We start from the raw sequence: 15,494 nt of genomic DNA, 5'->3' as shown, positions 1-15,494 counted from the left end.
GTGTTTTTAGCTTCCTTGGTCCCTCGTGCTAAGGGATATCTCCGAGAACTGCGAAATCAGGCCACGCTTCGCGACAGGTCTAGGCAAAGAAGTAAAAGGCATAACTATATACTTTATGCCTAAGCCGCTCTTAGTCGTTTAGGCTGTTCGATAACGAATAGCCATTTAGGAAGGGGGTACTGTCACGGCACTAACCTAGGTTCGGTCACGTGCCTCTCTATACTTGTCTAGACTCTGTTCCACCTCCGTAGTTTGCCCTCCTTATAGCATAATATAGATCTTCCCTAGCATCCTAGGTCTGCCCCGTGATAGGAGGGAAAGGAAGATTACGCAGCTAAATAGTAATTTCGCGGGCAACGTTGACCTAGACTATAGAGCCCTATATAAATATTTAATCACCTAAAAGTAAAATTCGGTTAATTCTCTACCTATCCTAAGTAACTGCTTACGAATATCTTTAAAGTTAGCTGCAATCGGTATAAGTGAAATAGTAGACTTTTAGTAGAGTTTTTTTCATTTGCGCTACCGAAAGGGGGGTGTTACCGAAAGGGGGGTAGGGTATGGTAGCTATTCGCGGGCCGCATTAAGTGGTGCATGACCATAGGTGGAAAACAGCGGCCGCAAGCGGCGGTGATAAGGAATAAGGTACTTTACGGTAGTAGAAATTATCCCCCTGCCAAGTTGTATGTAAATGCTGTTTTCGTGTTGGGCCCGGTACTTATAAAGGTCCGGGCCACTACGCCGCCATACCTAAATTAAGGGGCAGCAATTGACACGCACCAAAACCTTCAGGCATTGCACCCACGTACGTATGATACTTACAAGATGTTTGGAGAATTGCATCTGTCCGTTATAGGGCTGGGAACTCAATATCCGACCTATTCTCTTAAAGCCAACACCCTTGATATACTTAGCAAGAGGCACTATCCTAAGTCCCCATCGTAAGTAATAATATTCATAAGATATCTTTATATGCCCTTGCTGACCACACCTTTACTTACACGGACAGTCTTACGAGGGTTCTCTCTATTAATAGAGCTACCGGAATTAAATCTCGTTCATCAATACTCCCGTGTGACCACCCTTTAATAAACCAAGAAAGGACACCAACCATTTCCGAACTACATAAGACCTTCCTTACCCATGGCGTACCACTCGCTGTGAGAGCAGCACGGAAGGCTATTTACGACGCCAAGATCGACATCAGTCACATAACCCACATAGTGTCAACAACTTGTACCGACAGCGCAAATCCAGGGTTTGACTATCATGTGGCAAAAGATCTTGGGATCACCCACGCTGTGGAAAAGGTTCTTCTTCACGGAGTAGGCTGCAGTGGTGGTCTGGCTGCGTTAAGAACTGGTGCCAACTTGGCTCTCGGATCTGCGGCTATGGGACGACCAGCTCGGGTTTTATGCCTTGCACTAGAGATCACATCGTTCTTAGTGCGGAGCGAGTTGGACAGCATCAACGAACGACAAGAGACAAGAATAGCCGCTTGTTTGTTTTCTGACTGTGCCAGCGCCCTCGTGTTAAGCAACGGTATTGGTCAGCAATCAAGAGCGATTTACGAAGTCCTAGGATGGGACCATTCGATCATTCCAGGAACAGGAGCTGACCTAGGATTCCATGTTGATTCCACAGGTATGGCGTTGAAGCAATTTTAATGGTAAGCTGAGGCTTACTGGTTTTAGGTTGGAAAGCCGTCATTACTCCTCGAGTCCCTCAACTCACCCAATCTGCAATCTCTGCTACCTTTAAGCGCCTCAAAGCTTCACTTCCCCAGCTGCCGACCAGTTCTAAGCTCGCCGGCGACTTTGATTGGGCAATACACCCTGGAGGAACGTCGATCCTTTCTAGTACGGAGCACGCCCTTGGGATATCAGCGGAACACATGCGTGCAAGCATCGATGTATACACCCACCACGGCAACTCTAGCTCTGCTAGTATCATCAGTGTCATGGACCGCCTGCGCTCTAAGGAGATGGACAATTTGGCACTTGACAGTCACCCTCGTGAGCATATCATCGCCTGCGCGTTTGGACCCGGAATCACCGTTGAGATGTGCATGCTCCGGCGCAACTTTGGCACAGTCCAGCATCATATTACTAGGCCAAATCCGCCAGGGCCGGGCATGGAGGGAGGGGAGGCGGGCGACAGTGATATGCCTCCGAAACCGGACTCTTTGAGAGAGTAAAGTCTATAAGAAACTGGTGGTGGGTTGACTAGCTGACCGGGAGCGCTTCCTAGTGTCCACTGGGCCGGCTGCAGGGGCAATAAAGCAAGCAGCTTCCTGTCAGAACGTTGCTTCTGCGGCTCGGGCCTAATAAGGAAATAGTTAGGTATGCACGACGGATTAAGGCTTGATGCAGCAACTTATGTGTAGCCGCAAAAAGAGACTATATTGATCTGATAATGTGTGTTGTTGAGGCCTCCTTGGAGGCCTCGTTCCTCCCTAAGTAAAGGGGAAATTGGCTGCCGTATTTAAGGGATTTCCCGGTGATCTGCCGGATCGGACGATTCGCCGGATTCACCGCTAGTTCGCGGCCTCTATGGCGTAATGGTGACACGTCTAGAGCCTCTGCGTCGCAGAGGGGTCGGTTCGAAGCCGGCTGGAGGCACCCCTGGTGAAACAGGGCACACCCGGGTTCCCGCCCGTTAACAGGGAACAGCGTCATGGGGGAACACAATCGGCGTACCAACCACTATTAATGACTAACACAACTACGCTTCAACTTCGACACATCGCGCTTTAGTTACTAGGAATAGGATGCTAAACACTTAGAGAAATTGACCTTTAAGTAGGTCTATTATAGAGCAAAACAGTGGTACGGTTAGCGCAGCGTAAGATAATCTATAGGGCTTAGGGAGTTAAGGAATAAACGTGCTAAACTATACTCTAGACTATATTAAGGCCTTATAGGGACCTCCCTCTAAGCGAAATAAATCCTACCTACCTACTACTAGTTCGCGTCTTTACTTTAATCCTAAATTACTTTATTACTATTATCGCGAAGCGTGGCCTGCTTTCGTAGTTCTCGGAGATATCCCTTAGCACGAGGGACCTAGGAAGCTAAAAAACAGGTTTTAAGGAAGGAGCTAAAAAGAGGTATAGAGAGGAGGGTAGGGGCAAGAGGGGAAGTAGAAGTAGCGATAGCTTCCTATAGAGGTAGCGAGAGATAAGATAGATATACCGGCAACGGCTAGAAAGGAGGGGAAAAACTAGTAAAAAGCTCGGTAGTTAAAAGGATATTAGTAGCTTCTTTAAGTAGGATCTTCTTTATTAATTAAGATACTAAATAGGTATAAAGAAAGGCGTTAGATAAAGGAAAGAAGGATAATTAAGGCAATATAATAATTATTCCCCTACTATAATTACTGCCCTTATAAGAATTAAATCTCTCTACCCTACCTATCCGACCCCTTACTTCTAATTTTACCTTTATATATTTTTATATACTTCTTATATCTCTCTTCGCGAGAGTTATAAGCCTAGGAGGAATAGAATTCCTATACCTTCCGGCTACTATAAAAGGCACCTTTCTTATATCCTTCGTAGCTTCCTTTTATCCCTCTTACTAGAAAAGCCGATTTTTAACTAACTTTTCTACCCCCTCTCTCTATAACAATATCGAAAAACGACTCCTCTATTATCCCTACGGTTTATAGGACGATTCTTATAGAGCCCTAAGATTAAAATAAGTAGGTAAAGGAGCTACGGGCTCGTATAGATAGAACTATCTATAATTTAGTCTTCTTTAATAAGTAGGACCCTCTTAAGCCCCCTCTTCGTCCTAAGGCAATAGAATTTATAGAGGGAGCTTCCCTCTTTTCTAAGCTAACCTCCGTATAGTAGAGAGCTTTTTCTACTACCTTAGGCGACTATAAGAGTTACCGAAAGGAGTACCTCTATAAGACGAAGCTACTAACTACTATATATATAGCGATAATAGAATCCGTTAGTACCGTAAAGCTAATCTCTCTTTAAGAGGAAGAGACTCCTAAGTAGTAGCTTTTAAAGCTTAAGACCTTATAGCTCCCTTAAGGGGCTATATAACTAACCGTATTAAGAAGACTTATATAGTATACCTAGGAGCCTTTTCTACTAGGAACTTACTAGCTTCTTTATAGCTAGCTAAGTAAGAAGAAATCCTTAAGGAAGCTAACTAATACTTCTTTATAGAAGCTCTTTCTAGCTAGTAGCTATAGGATATATCTCTACTAATAAAGCTTATTAGTAATAGTTACTTAACTATCTTTTAAGAAGCTAGCTAGGAACTAAATAAAGAGGCTACTAAAGTATAATAATAAGTAGTCTTATTCCTTCGTAGCTAGCACTCGACCTAGATAGCTCGACCTACTGCCCCTATAGCTACTATAGCCCCTATTACTATAGTTCCCGCTACTACTGCTATAGCTATTGCCCCTTTAGCTCCTCCTCCCTCGAGAGTATTAACACTGTCTTTAACGGCTGCCCTAGGCCCGGCCCTGGCTCCGCCTCTTACTCTAGGCCCGGCCCCGGTCCCGTTAGTTAGACCGGCCCGACTAGTCCCCTAATAGACCTTTTAGTCTATTAGTCGAAAAATTAGGGAACTAGTTAAAATCGAACCTCTTTATTAAAATTAGCAATAAGAGGTAAAAAGGGGGGGTTTTTAAGCAGACCTTCTAGACTAAGACGAGGATTCCTTAAAGAAATAAAAGATAAGACGATAAAACGGCTGCTTAGTATATAAATCCCTAGGTTATCGATTATTATAATACTAGTAGGTCTTTAATAAAAACTAACCTAAAGGATTTAACCCTTTAAAGAGGCTATAAGAAACGATATAATAGTCTCTTAAGGAGGACCCCTCGTTATAGAAGAAGATAAATAAGATTTAGGTTACTAAGAAATAGTAACTAACGCCGCTGCCTTTATTCGAGCTATAAATTCAAGGAAAAATCGTTAGTATAGTAAATCTAGCTTTCGTCTTCCCTATAGATTAATAAGGCTAAAACTAACTGTTAGAGCCCTCCGATTACCCCCTACGAAAATTAGCTATCCTTAACTCTAGTACTTCCCTTAATATCTATAATATACTCTCTTAATTCCGGTCCTTTAAGAAGGCATAGAAGGAATACCTTATTACTAGGGAATTAACTATATAGATAAAGGGATATAGAAGGGTAAATTTTATAATAAAATTACTTAATAGGACTATATAAATTCCTTAATAAAAAAGGGTAGCTTTTTACCCTTAATATTTTATAAGCTTAATTTCCTTCTACCTTCTTTAAAGGAAGGAATCTTCTAGGATATAACGTTTAAGCCTATAAGGCTAGTCTAGAAGAATTAGACTATTAAGCTTATCGAGGAAAAATTCGGTTAATTTATTCTTAAATTCCGACCTATCCTTAGAAAGGAACTAATTAAGAAGTTAGCTTTCCTTGCTCGAAGGACGGTAGGTTTAAAGGACCCTCTTCTAGCAGCCTAAGGAGACGGTCTTCTTTAGCACGCACGACTTAGTTACCTAGGCCCCCTAGCTTTATATAAGCTAGGTTAATAATAAGGCGTATAAATAAGGGGCCTAAAGACCGATAAATGCGAATACTATAGCTAAGGAAAGACTAAGAGACGAATTTCTAAACGAACGCCTTTATAGCCGGACTAGCTATATAAGGAAATTTAGGTCGACTAGACTAATATCTCTAGGGACTAGAAAAGGTTTATTAAGGTAATGTTTTTTATAGACGCTTTTTTAAGGATAGTTTTCCCTTATTTCTTACGGACCTACCTAAGTAAGTATAACTAGTCTACCCTCTAAGACTTCGTTAATTAAATAAAATCCTACTTTAGCTATAAGGTAAAGAAGATATAGTCTAACGGAGAGCTATTTATAAAGGATATCTTAAATTAGCTTTAAAAAAGGGGCATTTTACCCTAACTATTAGTACTAAATACCTAAGCCTAAAACGGAGGGGTAGAAAGATTAGGAGGTACTATAATAGAAAGGGCCTATATAATAAGACTTACTATAAGGCTTCTATACGACCTTTAAAGGGAACTTATTAAGACCGCTTATTACCTTTAGAACCGGACCCTAAGGACCTAAGGAATAAACTAGAAATCCCCTTTTAAGCTCTTTATAAAAAAGAGGGCCTTGCTAGCCTACCTTTATACCTATAGCTATAAGGCATACGCTATAACTACCGATATATAGCTAAAAAGCAAGAAGAAAAGAAAGCTTAATCCTAGAGCCTTTATTAGTTACCTCGTTAGTTATAATTCTATTAATATCTTTTAGATTTAGATTCGTCTTCTTTAAAAGGTTATTTTAACTAAGGATATAATTTTCGATAAATCTAGCTTCTTTAATAGAAAGAGGGATTAATAGCCCTTCTTACTCTCTTAACGTTAGCTAATTTAAAAGATCTAAATTCCCCCTTCTTAATAGTCTTAAGAAGAGGTCTTAAATAAGGAAATAAAAGAAGAAACTAACGTCGAAGTAGTTAAGGATAACGCTAACTTTAAAGAAGAAGAGGAAGCTACTAGATTAAATAATCTAGATAAAGAAGGAGACTATAAGAAAGTAGTAGAGCTAGAATACGCTTACCTTCCTACGCCTCCTCTTATAGAATAAGAAGAAGATCTAAAAGCAGCTTTTTTAGTTAGTCTTCCTATCTCGACCCCTAAGAGTATAGGAAAAGTACCTCTCTTAAAGGATTACCTAGCTGCCTTTTTATCCCTACTTTAAGAAGCAAAGGAAGGTATAGGGCCCGATATAAAAGAAGACTAACCTCTCCCTTATTTTAATTATTTTTCTAACTTCTATCTAACGGCTATAAAAGACGGTTCCTATAAAGCATTTATAGTAGGCTAGCTCTTTAAGCCATAGCTATTAGTAAGGAAGGTATATAAAAGAAACCTCCTAGACCTACTAGTAAACTAAAAGCAGCTAGAAAAACACCCCTTTAAAGACTAGTTTTTCTAGGCCTAGAAAGACTACCTAGCCTTATATAAGGAGATAGGGTCTTTTAAAGAGGTCCTTAAGGAAACGGTAAGAGGAAAATAGGTCCTTAGCTATAAGTAGGTCTTTATCTATAAGACTAATAAATATAGCTTCCTTTAAAAGTATAAGGCCTAGCTAGTTATCTATAGGAACTAGTAAGAAAAAGGGGATCTTCCTATTAAGGTAACTACCTTAGTAGGGATGTCTTTTCGGACCCTTATAGCTATAGTAGTAGAATTCGACCTCGAGCTCGATTTAATAGATATAGTTAACGCCTTCGTTAACTACCCCCTTAAGGAAGAAGAAGTTATCTATATACGACTTCCTCTTAGTTTCTAATAACTAAGAAAGGTTCTATAGCTTAGGAAAGCTTTATATAGACTAAAAAGATTACCCCTTCTTTAGTAATAGTATTTAATAAGTTCCCTTAAAGCCCTAAGCTTTAAGAAAGTCCCTTAAGAACTATATATAATATAAAAGGGTAAAGTTACGGTCTTCTTCTATATTAATAATATTATCTAGGCCTACCTAAAAGAGGAAGAAGTAACTACTAGGGAGGCTATATAAGGCCTATAATAAAGGTATAAGATAACTAGGCTAAGGGAGCTAAAGTAGTTCCTAGGGATATAAATCCTTTAGAATAGGTCCTAACGGACTATCTAGCTTACCTAGGACGCCTATATAGATAAGGTCGCTTATAAATTCCTCCTTAATTCCCTTAATAAGAAGCTTCCCTTTATACTTATATTAAACGAAGAGCTTTTACTTAATCCGTTCTTTTAAGCTAGGGAGTAAGAGAAATACTAATATTAATAAAAGGTAGGCTCCTTACTTTTTTTTAGCTATTTCTACTAGACCGGATATCTCTTTTACGGTCTCCCGGCTAGCTAGGTATAACTAGAATCCTAGCCCTAGGTACTAAGAAGTAGTAGACTAAGCAATCCTTTATCTCTATTTAATAAGATTATATAGTCTATGCCTAGGAGGGTAGGGAAGGAAATTATCTACTAAAATCTTTCTTTATTTAAGCGATTCGTTCTTTATAGATAATTCCTTAGATAGAAAGAGCTTATAAGGGTATATTATATCCCTTTTTAGAGGAACTATTACTTAGAGAGCTTTAAAGTAAGCTACCGTTACGACTTTTAGTATTAAGGTAAAGCTACTAGCTCTTTTAAAAGCGTTAAAAGAAGCGATTTTCTTTAGCTAGCTATTAATATCTCTATAACTATAAATTCCGACCTTATTAACTATAGAATACGATAATATATAGACTATATAAATTCTTATAGAAAATAGTAAGCTATCGACCTAGCTATAGTATATTAATATTTACTAGTATTAGTTACGCTAAGAGGTCTAAAGGGGACTTATTTCTATTTATTAAGTTCTAATAGTATTAATAAAACCTAACGGTCTTATAAAGCCCTTACTAAAGTAAAAGCTAGCTATCTTCTTATAGTAAATTAGGCTAAAAGACGTTTAAGAGAAGCTATCCTTAGAAGCCTGCCTTAAGAGTTTATAAGAAGAGCTAATAGTACGTAGGAGGAAGGAGACGTTTATAGCTAAAGAGAGAAATTAGGACTTATCCTAAAGGAGGGCCCCTAGCTTAATTAAGACTTATTCTTCTTAAAAGGCCCCCTTTTTAGGGACTTATCCTTAAAGAAGCCCCCCTTTCTTATAGGACTTAATTTCCTCCTTAGGCCCCTTTTCCTAAAGTAGGTCTAAAAGAGCCTAAGGCTAAAACCTAGATTTCTTAAGTAAGGGATAAGTATAGACTAAGACCTTCTCTATACGCTTACTAGCCTAAGTATTTAGCTTTACCCTTTCTATAAGGGCAGGCTATAGCTAAGGGGGTATATTATAAAGCGTAGCTTAATTTCGTAGTTCTTAGAGATATCCCTTAGTATAAGGGACCTAGGAAGCTAAAAAATAAGTTTTAAGGAAGGAGCTAAAAAGAAGTATAGAGAGGAAGGTAAGGGTAAGAAGGGAAGTAAAAGTAGCAATAGCTTCCTATATAGGTAGCGAGAGATAAGATAGATATACTAGTAATAGCTAGAAAGGAGGGGAAAAACTAATAAAAAGCTTAGTAGTTAAAAGAATATTAGTAGCTTCTTTAAGTAAGATCTTCTTTATTAATTAAGATACTAAATAGGTATAAAAAAGGCGTTAAATAAAGGAAAGAATAATAATTAAAGTAATATAATAATTATTCTACTACTATAATTACTACCCTTATAAGAATTAAATCTCTCTACCCTACCTATCCGACTCCTTACTTTTAATTTTACCTTTATATATTTTTATATACTTCTTATATCTCTCTTTATAAGAACTATAGCCTTAATTAATAAAGCGCTTAAGTTTCTAAAGTTATATAATACTATTAGCTATATAAAGACTATATATTAGTTTAATTATAATAAGATTAATATATAACGGCGATATTAAGGTAAATAAAGGTTAAGATAGGATACTAATAGTTTATATAAGTTATATTTCTTAAAATAGTAAGAAAGGGATCTTATTATATATATTTATAAGCTTTTATTATATAAGATTCTACTTATACTACTAATAATTAAAAGGTTTACCTAAGATATTACTAAAATTAAGGTTAAAAAGAACTAGCTATATAGCTTTATTTAACGTAATAGTAATAAGCTCGGTTATACTTAGTTTAATAGTTTTAATATTATAAGAAAGAGAATAGATAATAGTTCTAGGTATAAAGCCTACTATAAGTTTATAAGTAAGTGCTTATATCTATCCCTTTATTACTAATTATATAAGATTTATAAGAAAATTAAGAAATATAATATCCTACCTTATAATATATATAATATAAATAAAAAGGGCTTTCTCCTTAGTATTATTAATCGTGCTAAGAAAGTATTCTTTATTTATACTAAGAAGTAAGGAAACTTAATTAGTACTATATAGGATAGTAGTAAATTATAGATTACGTTCTTAGTATATATCTATTAAGACCTAACTATACTACCCTTATTTCTTATTTATTAAGGTAAGCTAGGATAAGTTAAAGACTCTTATTTAATAGAGTTTAATCTAGTATACTAAGCGGTGATTTTTATAACCTTAGAAGTAAGTTAGATAAACTATAAATATAGAAAGAGATAGCTTATTTATATTTTTAACTAGTTTATAAAAGAAAAGGTATAAAATAACTAGGATTACTACCTCTTAATTACTAATAGATACTTTAGTTATATTAATATAAACTTTTTAGAGTAGTATAACTAGTATTAAATAATTATTATTATATTTCCGCCTTATTTTATATAAAGGCTAAAGCCCTTTAATATATCCCTTTTTAGCCTTCTTTTAACTATATATACTAACTAACTTACTTAATAGACTATAAAAATATAGGGACTTATTAGGCTATTAAAATATAAGTTCTACTTATTATTTTAGAATATATTTAGGTTATTATTCTTAGCGGAGAATATTATAAGTAAGTAGAAATATATTACGCGCTTAAAGACCTAGGTTATATTATCTAAAACTAAAGTAAGGATCGTATTAAATAGTAGGACCTATTTTAACGGCGGTATCTATACCCTAAGGAATATATAGCCCGCGTAGTAAAGTCTTTAGTAGGGTCTTTAGTAGGGTCCTTAGTAAGATCCTTAGTAGAGTCTTTAGCTAGCCCTCTTCTTAATTAGATAATCCCTTAGCCCTTATTCGTTTAGGGAAGAAGGAGGGAAAATTTAGTCTATAAAAGAGGTCTCTTTTCCTCCTTAGCTAGTAGATAGTATTACTATTATCTTCTTCTTTTATTATTAGCATCGATATCTTCTTTTATTAGCATTACCTTCTTCTATTTCTTTTCTCTACTAATATACCTTTTTAGCCCTCTTTACCTTTACCTTACCCTACTTAGTACTTTCTCGTTTCCTTCGTTCTCTTTAAACCCCCTCGTCCTTTAATATCTAGCTACTACTATTACTATTAGCGTAGGTATATCTTTAGGTATATACCGTAGCTACCGTTAAACTATATATAGATATAGGGATACTTATAGCCCGCTAAAAGAGTTCTTTAAAGATTAAGAATTATATTACTAGCCCTCGTTCTTTAATCTTTATTTTATTATACTTATACTACTTATTATTTAATCTCTCTTCCTTTTAAGGTATAAAGACTATTAAATAAGACCGAAAAAATAGACCTATTATAACTCCCCCCTAACCTAGTTTAACGGGAGTATTTATACCCTAAGGAATATATAGCCCGCGTAGTAGAGTCCTTAGTAAGGTCCTTAGTAGGATCCTTAGTAAAGTCTTTAGCTAGCCCTCTTCTTAATTAGATAATCCCTTAGCCCTTATTCGTCTAAGGAAGAAGGAAGTAAAATTCAGTCTATAAAAGAGGTCTCTTTTCCTCCTTAGCTAGTAAATAGTATCTTCTTATCGATATCTTCTTTTATATCCTCTTCTACTAATATACCTTTTTAGCTTTCTTTGCCTTTACTTTACCTTACTTAGTACTTTCTCTTTTCCTTCGTTCCCCTTAGACCCCCTCGTCTTTTAGTATCTAGCTACTACTATTACTATTAGCGTAGGTATATCTTTAGGTATATACTATAGCTACTATTAAACTAGCTAGTATAGTTAGCTAGCACTTAGATTAAGTCTAAGCGAGCGGTTCTTCCTTTATATAGATAGCGCCTCTACCCTATATATAAATTATTCCTATTAAGGAACCTAGTAATATAGAATTCTCCTTAGAAAATAAAGACGTTAAAGTAGAACCTTTACTAAGGGCTATTAAGTAAAAGATTATTATAGAAATAGCTTAACTAGCTTACTATAGCTAGAGTATTAAAGAAAAGAAAAGAGCTATAAGAATTATAAAAGGAATTATAATAAGTAAGGTAGATTAAGACTAAGATAGTTACTTTATTTAACTCCTATAATACCGCCTATATTAGCTCTATAACTAAGTTATAAACTAAATAAGAGGCTAAGCTAACCTTTAAAGTAACTATATATAAAGCTTAAGGGATATAGTAAGATCTTAGCGAAATCTAATAATAGCTATAGTAGTAAATAAACTAGATATAATAGTAAGAGAAATAAATATAGTAGCTTCTTAATATTATCTTAGCTATATTAAGAAACCTAAGCTTAGGGTTATACTAGTAATCTAAGTCGCTTAAACTTAGATTACGTTTATAAGAAAGTATTTATAAATGGTCTCTTATTTATAAGCCTTAAAATTTATATATAAACTACCGCGGTTTAAATAAGGTAATAAAAAAGAACTAAATAGCCTTACTATTAATCTTAGGAATTTTAAAGTAACTTAGTAAAGTAAAGCTCTTTACTAAGCTTAACCTTAAAGATACTTATTACTAACTAAGGATTTATAAGGGAGATAAGTAAAAAAAGTACTACTATAGTTATTATAAATATTAAGTTATACTATTTAAGCTAGTTAATACCCTTACTTTATTTTAATAGTATATTAATAGTATACTTAAAGACCTAGTTAATACTATCTATATTATTTACTAAGTTAATATCCTTATCTTTAATAAAGACTTAGTATAGTATAAGGACTATATAAAGAAAGTCTTATAATAACTATAGAAAGTAAGGCTTTATATTAATCTAAGTAAGTATAAATTCTTAGTAAAGAAGGTCTTTTTTCTTAGCTTTATAGTTAATAAAGAAGGGATCTATATAAAAGAGGAAAAAGTCCGCGCTATTATAAAGTAGCTAGTACTTTATTTTATTTAAGATATTTAAGTCTTCTTAGGTTTTACTAAGTTTTATCGCTACTTTATTAAGAACTATAGTAAGATTATCTTTTTACTTATAAATTACTTTTATAAACGAGCTTTAAAACGCTTAGTTCTTAGGCTAAAAGTCCTATAAGCTTTTTAAGGGCTTAAGATAGCCTTTTAATATAGGCTAATTCTTAAATACTTTAACCCTTTTAAGCTAATATAAGTTAAAATAGATATATCTTAGTTTATAATTAAGGCTATTATTTCCTAACTATATAATAATTAATAGTATTTAGTTACTTTCCTTTTATAAAAACTTTAAAATATAAAGATATAATATATAGTCTTTAACTATAAACTACTAGCTATTATAAAAGCTTTCTATTAATAGCGCTACTATCTTATATATATAAAGTAAAAGATTACTATTTTAATAGACTATTTAAACTATAAGTACTTCCTATCTAAGCTAAAGCTAATAAGTTAATAGGTAAATATACTAAACTAGTTATATAGTTTTAATTTTAAAATTATTTACTATTTAAGCTTAAAGAACCTTATAAATAAGTTATTAAAACGGCCTAATTATAAGAACGTAATAGGAATAGCTAAGCTATAAGATCTATATATTTTATTATTTCTTAAAGACAGGTTATTAAGATAGCTAGATTATAAGAACTAAATAAAAATAGCTAGGCTATAAGATCTATACGTTTTATTTTTTCTTAGAAAACTTACTTAGCTATTTCCCTATAAACCTATAAAAGGGGACTATATATATTTAAGATAAGCTATTAATACTAATAAGTAAACCGGTTCGTAACTAGCTATCCCTATTACCCTTATATATATTAACTAGCTATTTCCTTATAAACCTATAAAAGGAGACTATATATATTTAAGATAGGCTATTATATTTAGTAAGTAAACTTATTTAAGACTAGCTATCCTTATTACTAATAAAAAAGATAAACTTAACTAACTTAAGTATATTATATAAGTCTTAAGAATATTATAGATAATATTTTAAGAGAAGGGTACTATTAAATTAATACTAGCGTTACTTTAAAAGGCCCTATTAGAAGTATAGTAAGGGGACGCTTTTATTACTTAATAGAAGTATCTTATAAGTACCTTTTTAAGCGCTACCTTTAGTAAGCTCTTATTAAAGGTCTAGAGTATTAATAATAAAGGGTTTTTATATTACTATAAAAGGATCTTTATACTTATAGGCTTAAGAAATAAGATCTTAATACTATTTTAAAAAGAATAAGGTTACTAACTATTAAAGTAAGACTAAGACTTATAAGTAAATTTAAGCGTAGTACTATTAGCTTAAATTACGCTAAGATATATATTACTATATCTATACCTACCGCGAATACTAACCTATAATGCTAAGGTATTATATGCTTTATAGCTTATTAGCGCTATTACTAGCGCTAGAACGCTTATAGTAAGAGATTTTAATAGACTTTATTATAAACCTTTTAATAGTTTATAGTAAGAAAAAAACTTACTTTATTATCTTAGTTATTATAGATTAATTAACCTAATATATATACTATATCTTAGTTTTATTATATATCTTTAATAATAGTATAGTAAATATATTTTTAAGGGAGATTTTTAAGTATTATAGGATACTTAATAGTATTATTAGTAATTAAAGGAGCCTATTTATAGGTTACTTTTAAGTTATATTTTACTACTTACTTTAATATAAATAACGCTTAAAAATAGCCTTTTATCTTTAGACTAATAGTTAAATAAAGCAGATTAACTAATTAATTAAATAGTACTTATAGACCTTTTATAATAAAGATTAATTAAACTAAATAAATAAGCTATTATTAATAGAGTTTACTTATAATACTTTATATTATAATACTATAAAAAGGGCTTTAGCGGAAGTCTTAATAAGATACTAGCTATAGTTTAAAGGGTATATTAAAAGATAACTTAAAACTTTTAATACCTATATAATAAACTAAGTTTAAGGTTTTAGATATCTCTATAACTATATAGCGCTACTTATTATAAGAGCTTAAGAGCGGTAGGCGTAATACTATAATAAGGTTTAAGAACTAAGATCTTTTAAGGAGGGTAATTAAGTCCTTATCTTTATTAAAACCCTTTTACTATAGTACTTAACTAAAAAGCTAATAAAGAAGTATATTAAGCCTTACTAAATTAAATAGGTTATTAAAGGGTATATTAGCTTATTACCTTTACTTTTTATTAACTATTAAGACTTATAATATCTTACTTATTAGTAGCTTAAAGCCTTACTAAAGTTAAGATAAATAGCTAGTTAAGCTTAAAGACTACTTATTTATAATAGAGACTACTAATAAAGTAAAATAAATTCTTAATTATTATAGACCGAAAAGTTATTAATAATACTTTATAAAATAAAAGGGCTATAAAGAGAAAGAGAACTCTTAGGTATCTTAGTATAACTTTATAAATAAGATATTCTTAACTAACTATAATTACTTTACTATCCTAAGGTCCTTAGAGTTTAAGACGAACTTCTTAAAAGGAAAGGTAACTTATTATATACTTAAAGACCTAGGTTATATTATTTAAAACTAAAGTAAGGATCGTAACGCGCGGTAGGACCTATATAAAGATATAGGGATACCTATAGCTTACTAAAGGAGCTTTCTAAAAATTAATAATTATATTACTAGCCCTTATTCTTTACTCTTTATTTTATTATACTTATACTTATTATACTAAGTAAG

General features: G+C 33.2%; 1 protein-coding gene across 1 annotated transcript; it reads left to right on the top strand.

Annotated features, from left to right (window-relative positions):
• Nucleotides 1–825: 825 nt before the first annotated feature.
• Nucleotides 826–2,197, top strand: HRG_03555 (putative chalcone synthase c protein; the record flags this gene model as incomplete). The annotated part of the gene is made up of 5 exons (XM_044862026.1): nucleotides 826–941; nucleotides 1,010–1,019; nucleotides 1,258–1,325; nucleotides 1,523–1,644; nucleotides 1,695–2,197. The coding sequence occupies 5 exons, from the start codon at nucleotides 826–828 to the stop codon at nucleotides 2,195–2,197; spliced, it is 819 nt and encodes a 272-aa protein (XP_044723052.1).
• Between the last annotated feature and the right edge of the window lie 13,297 nt (nucleotides 2,198–15,494).

The sequence above is a fragment of the Hirsutella rhossiliensis genome (assembly GCF_020360975.1).
Source record: "Hirsutella rhossiliensis strain HR02 chromosome Unknown scaffold00003, whole genome shotgun sequence".
Classification (NCBI taxonomy): domain Eukaryota; kingdom Fungi; phylum Ascomycota; class Sordariomycetes; order Hypocreales; family Ophiocordycipitaceae; genus Hirsutella; species Hirsutella rhossiliensis.
The sequence above is the reverse complement of the archived record's forward strand: the minus strand, read 5'-3'. Positions and strand labels throughout refer to the sequence as shown.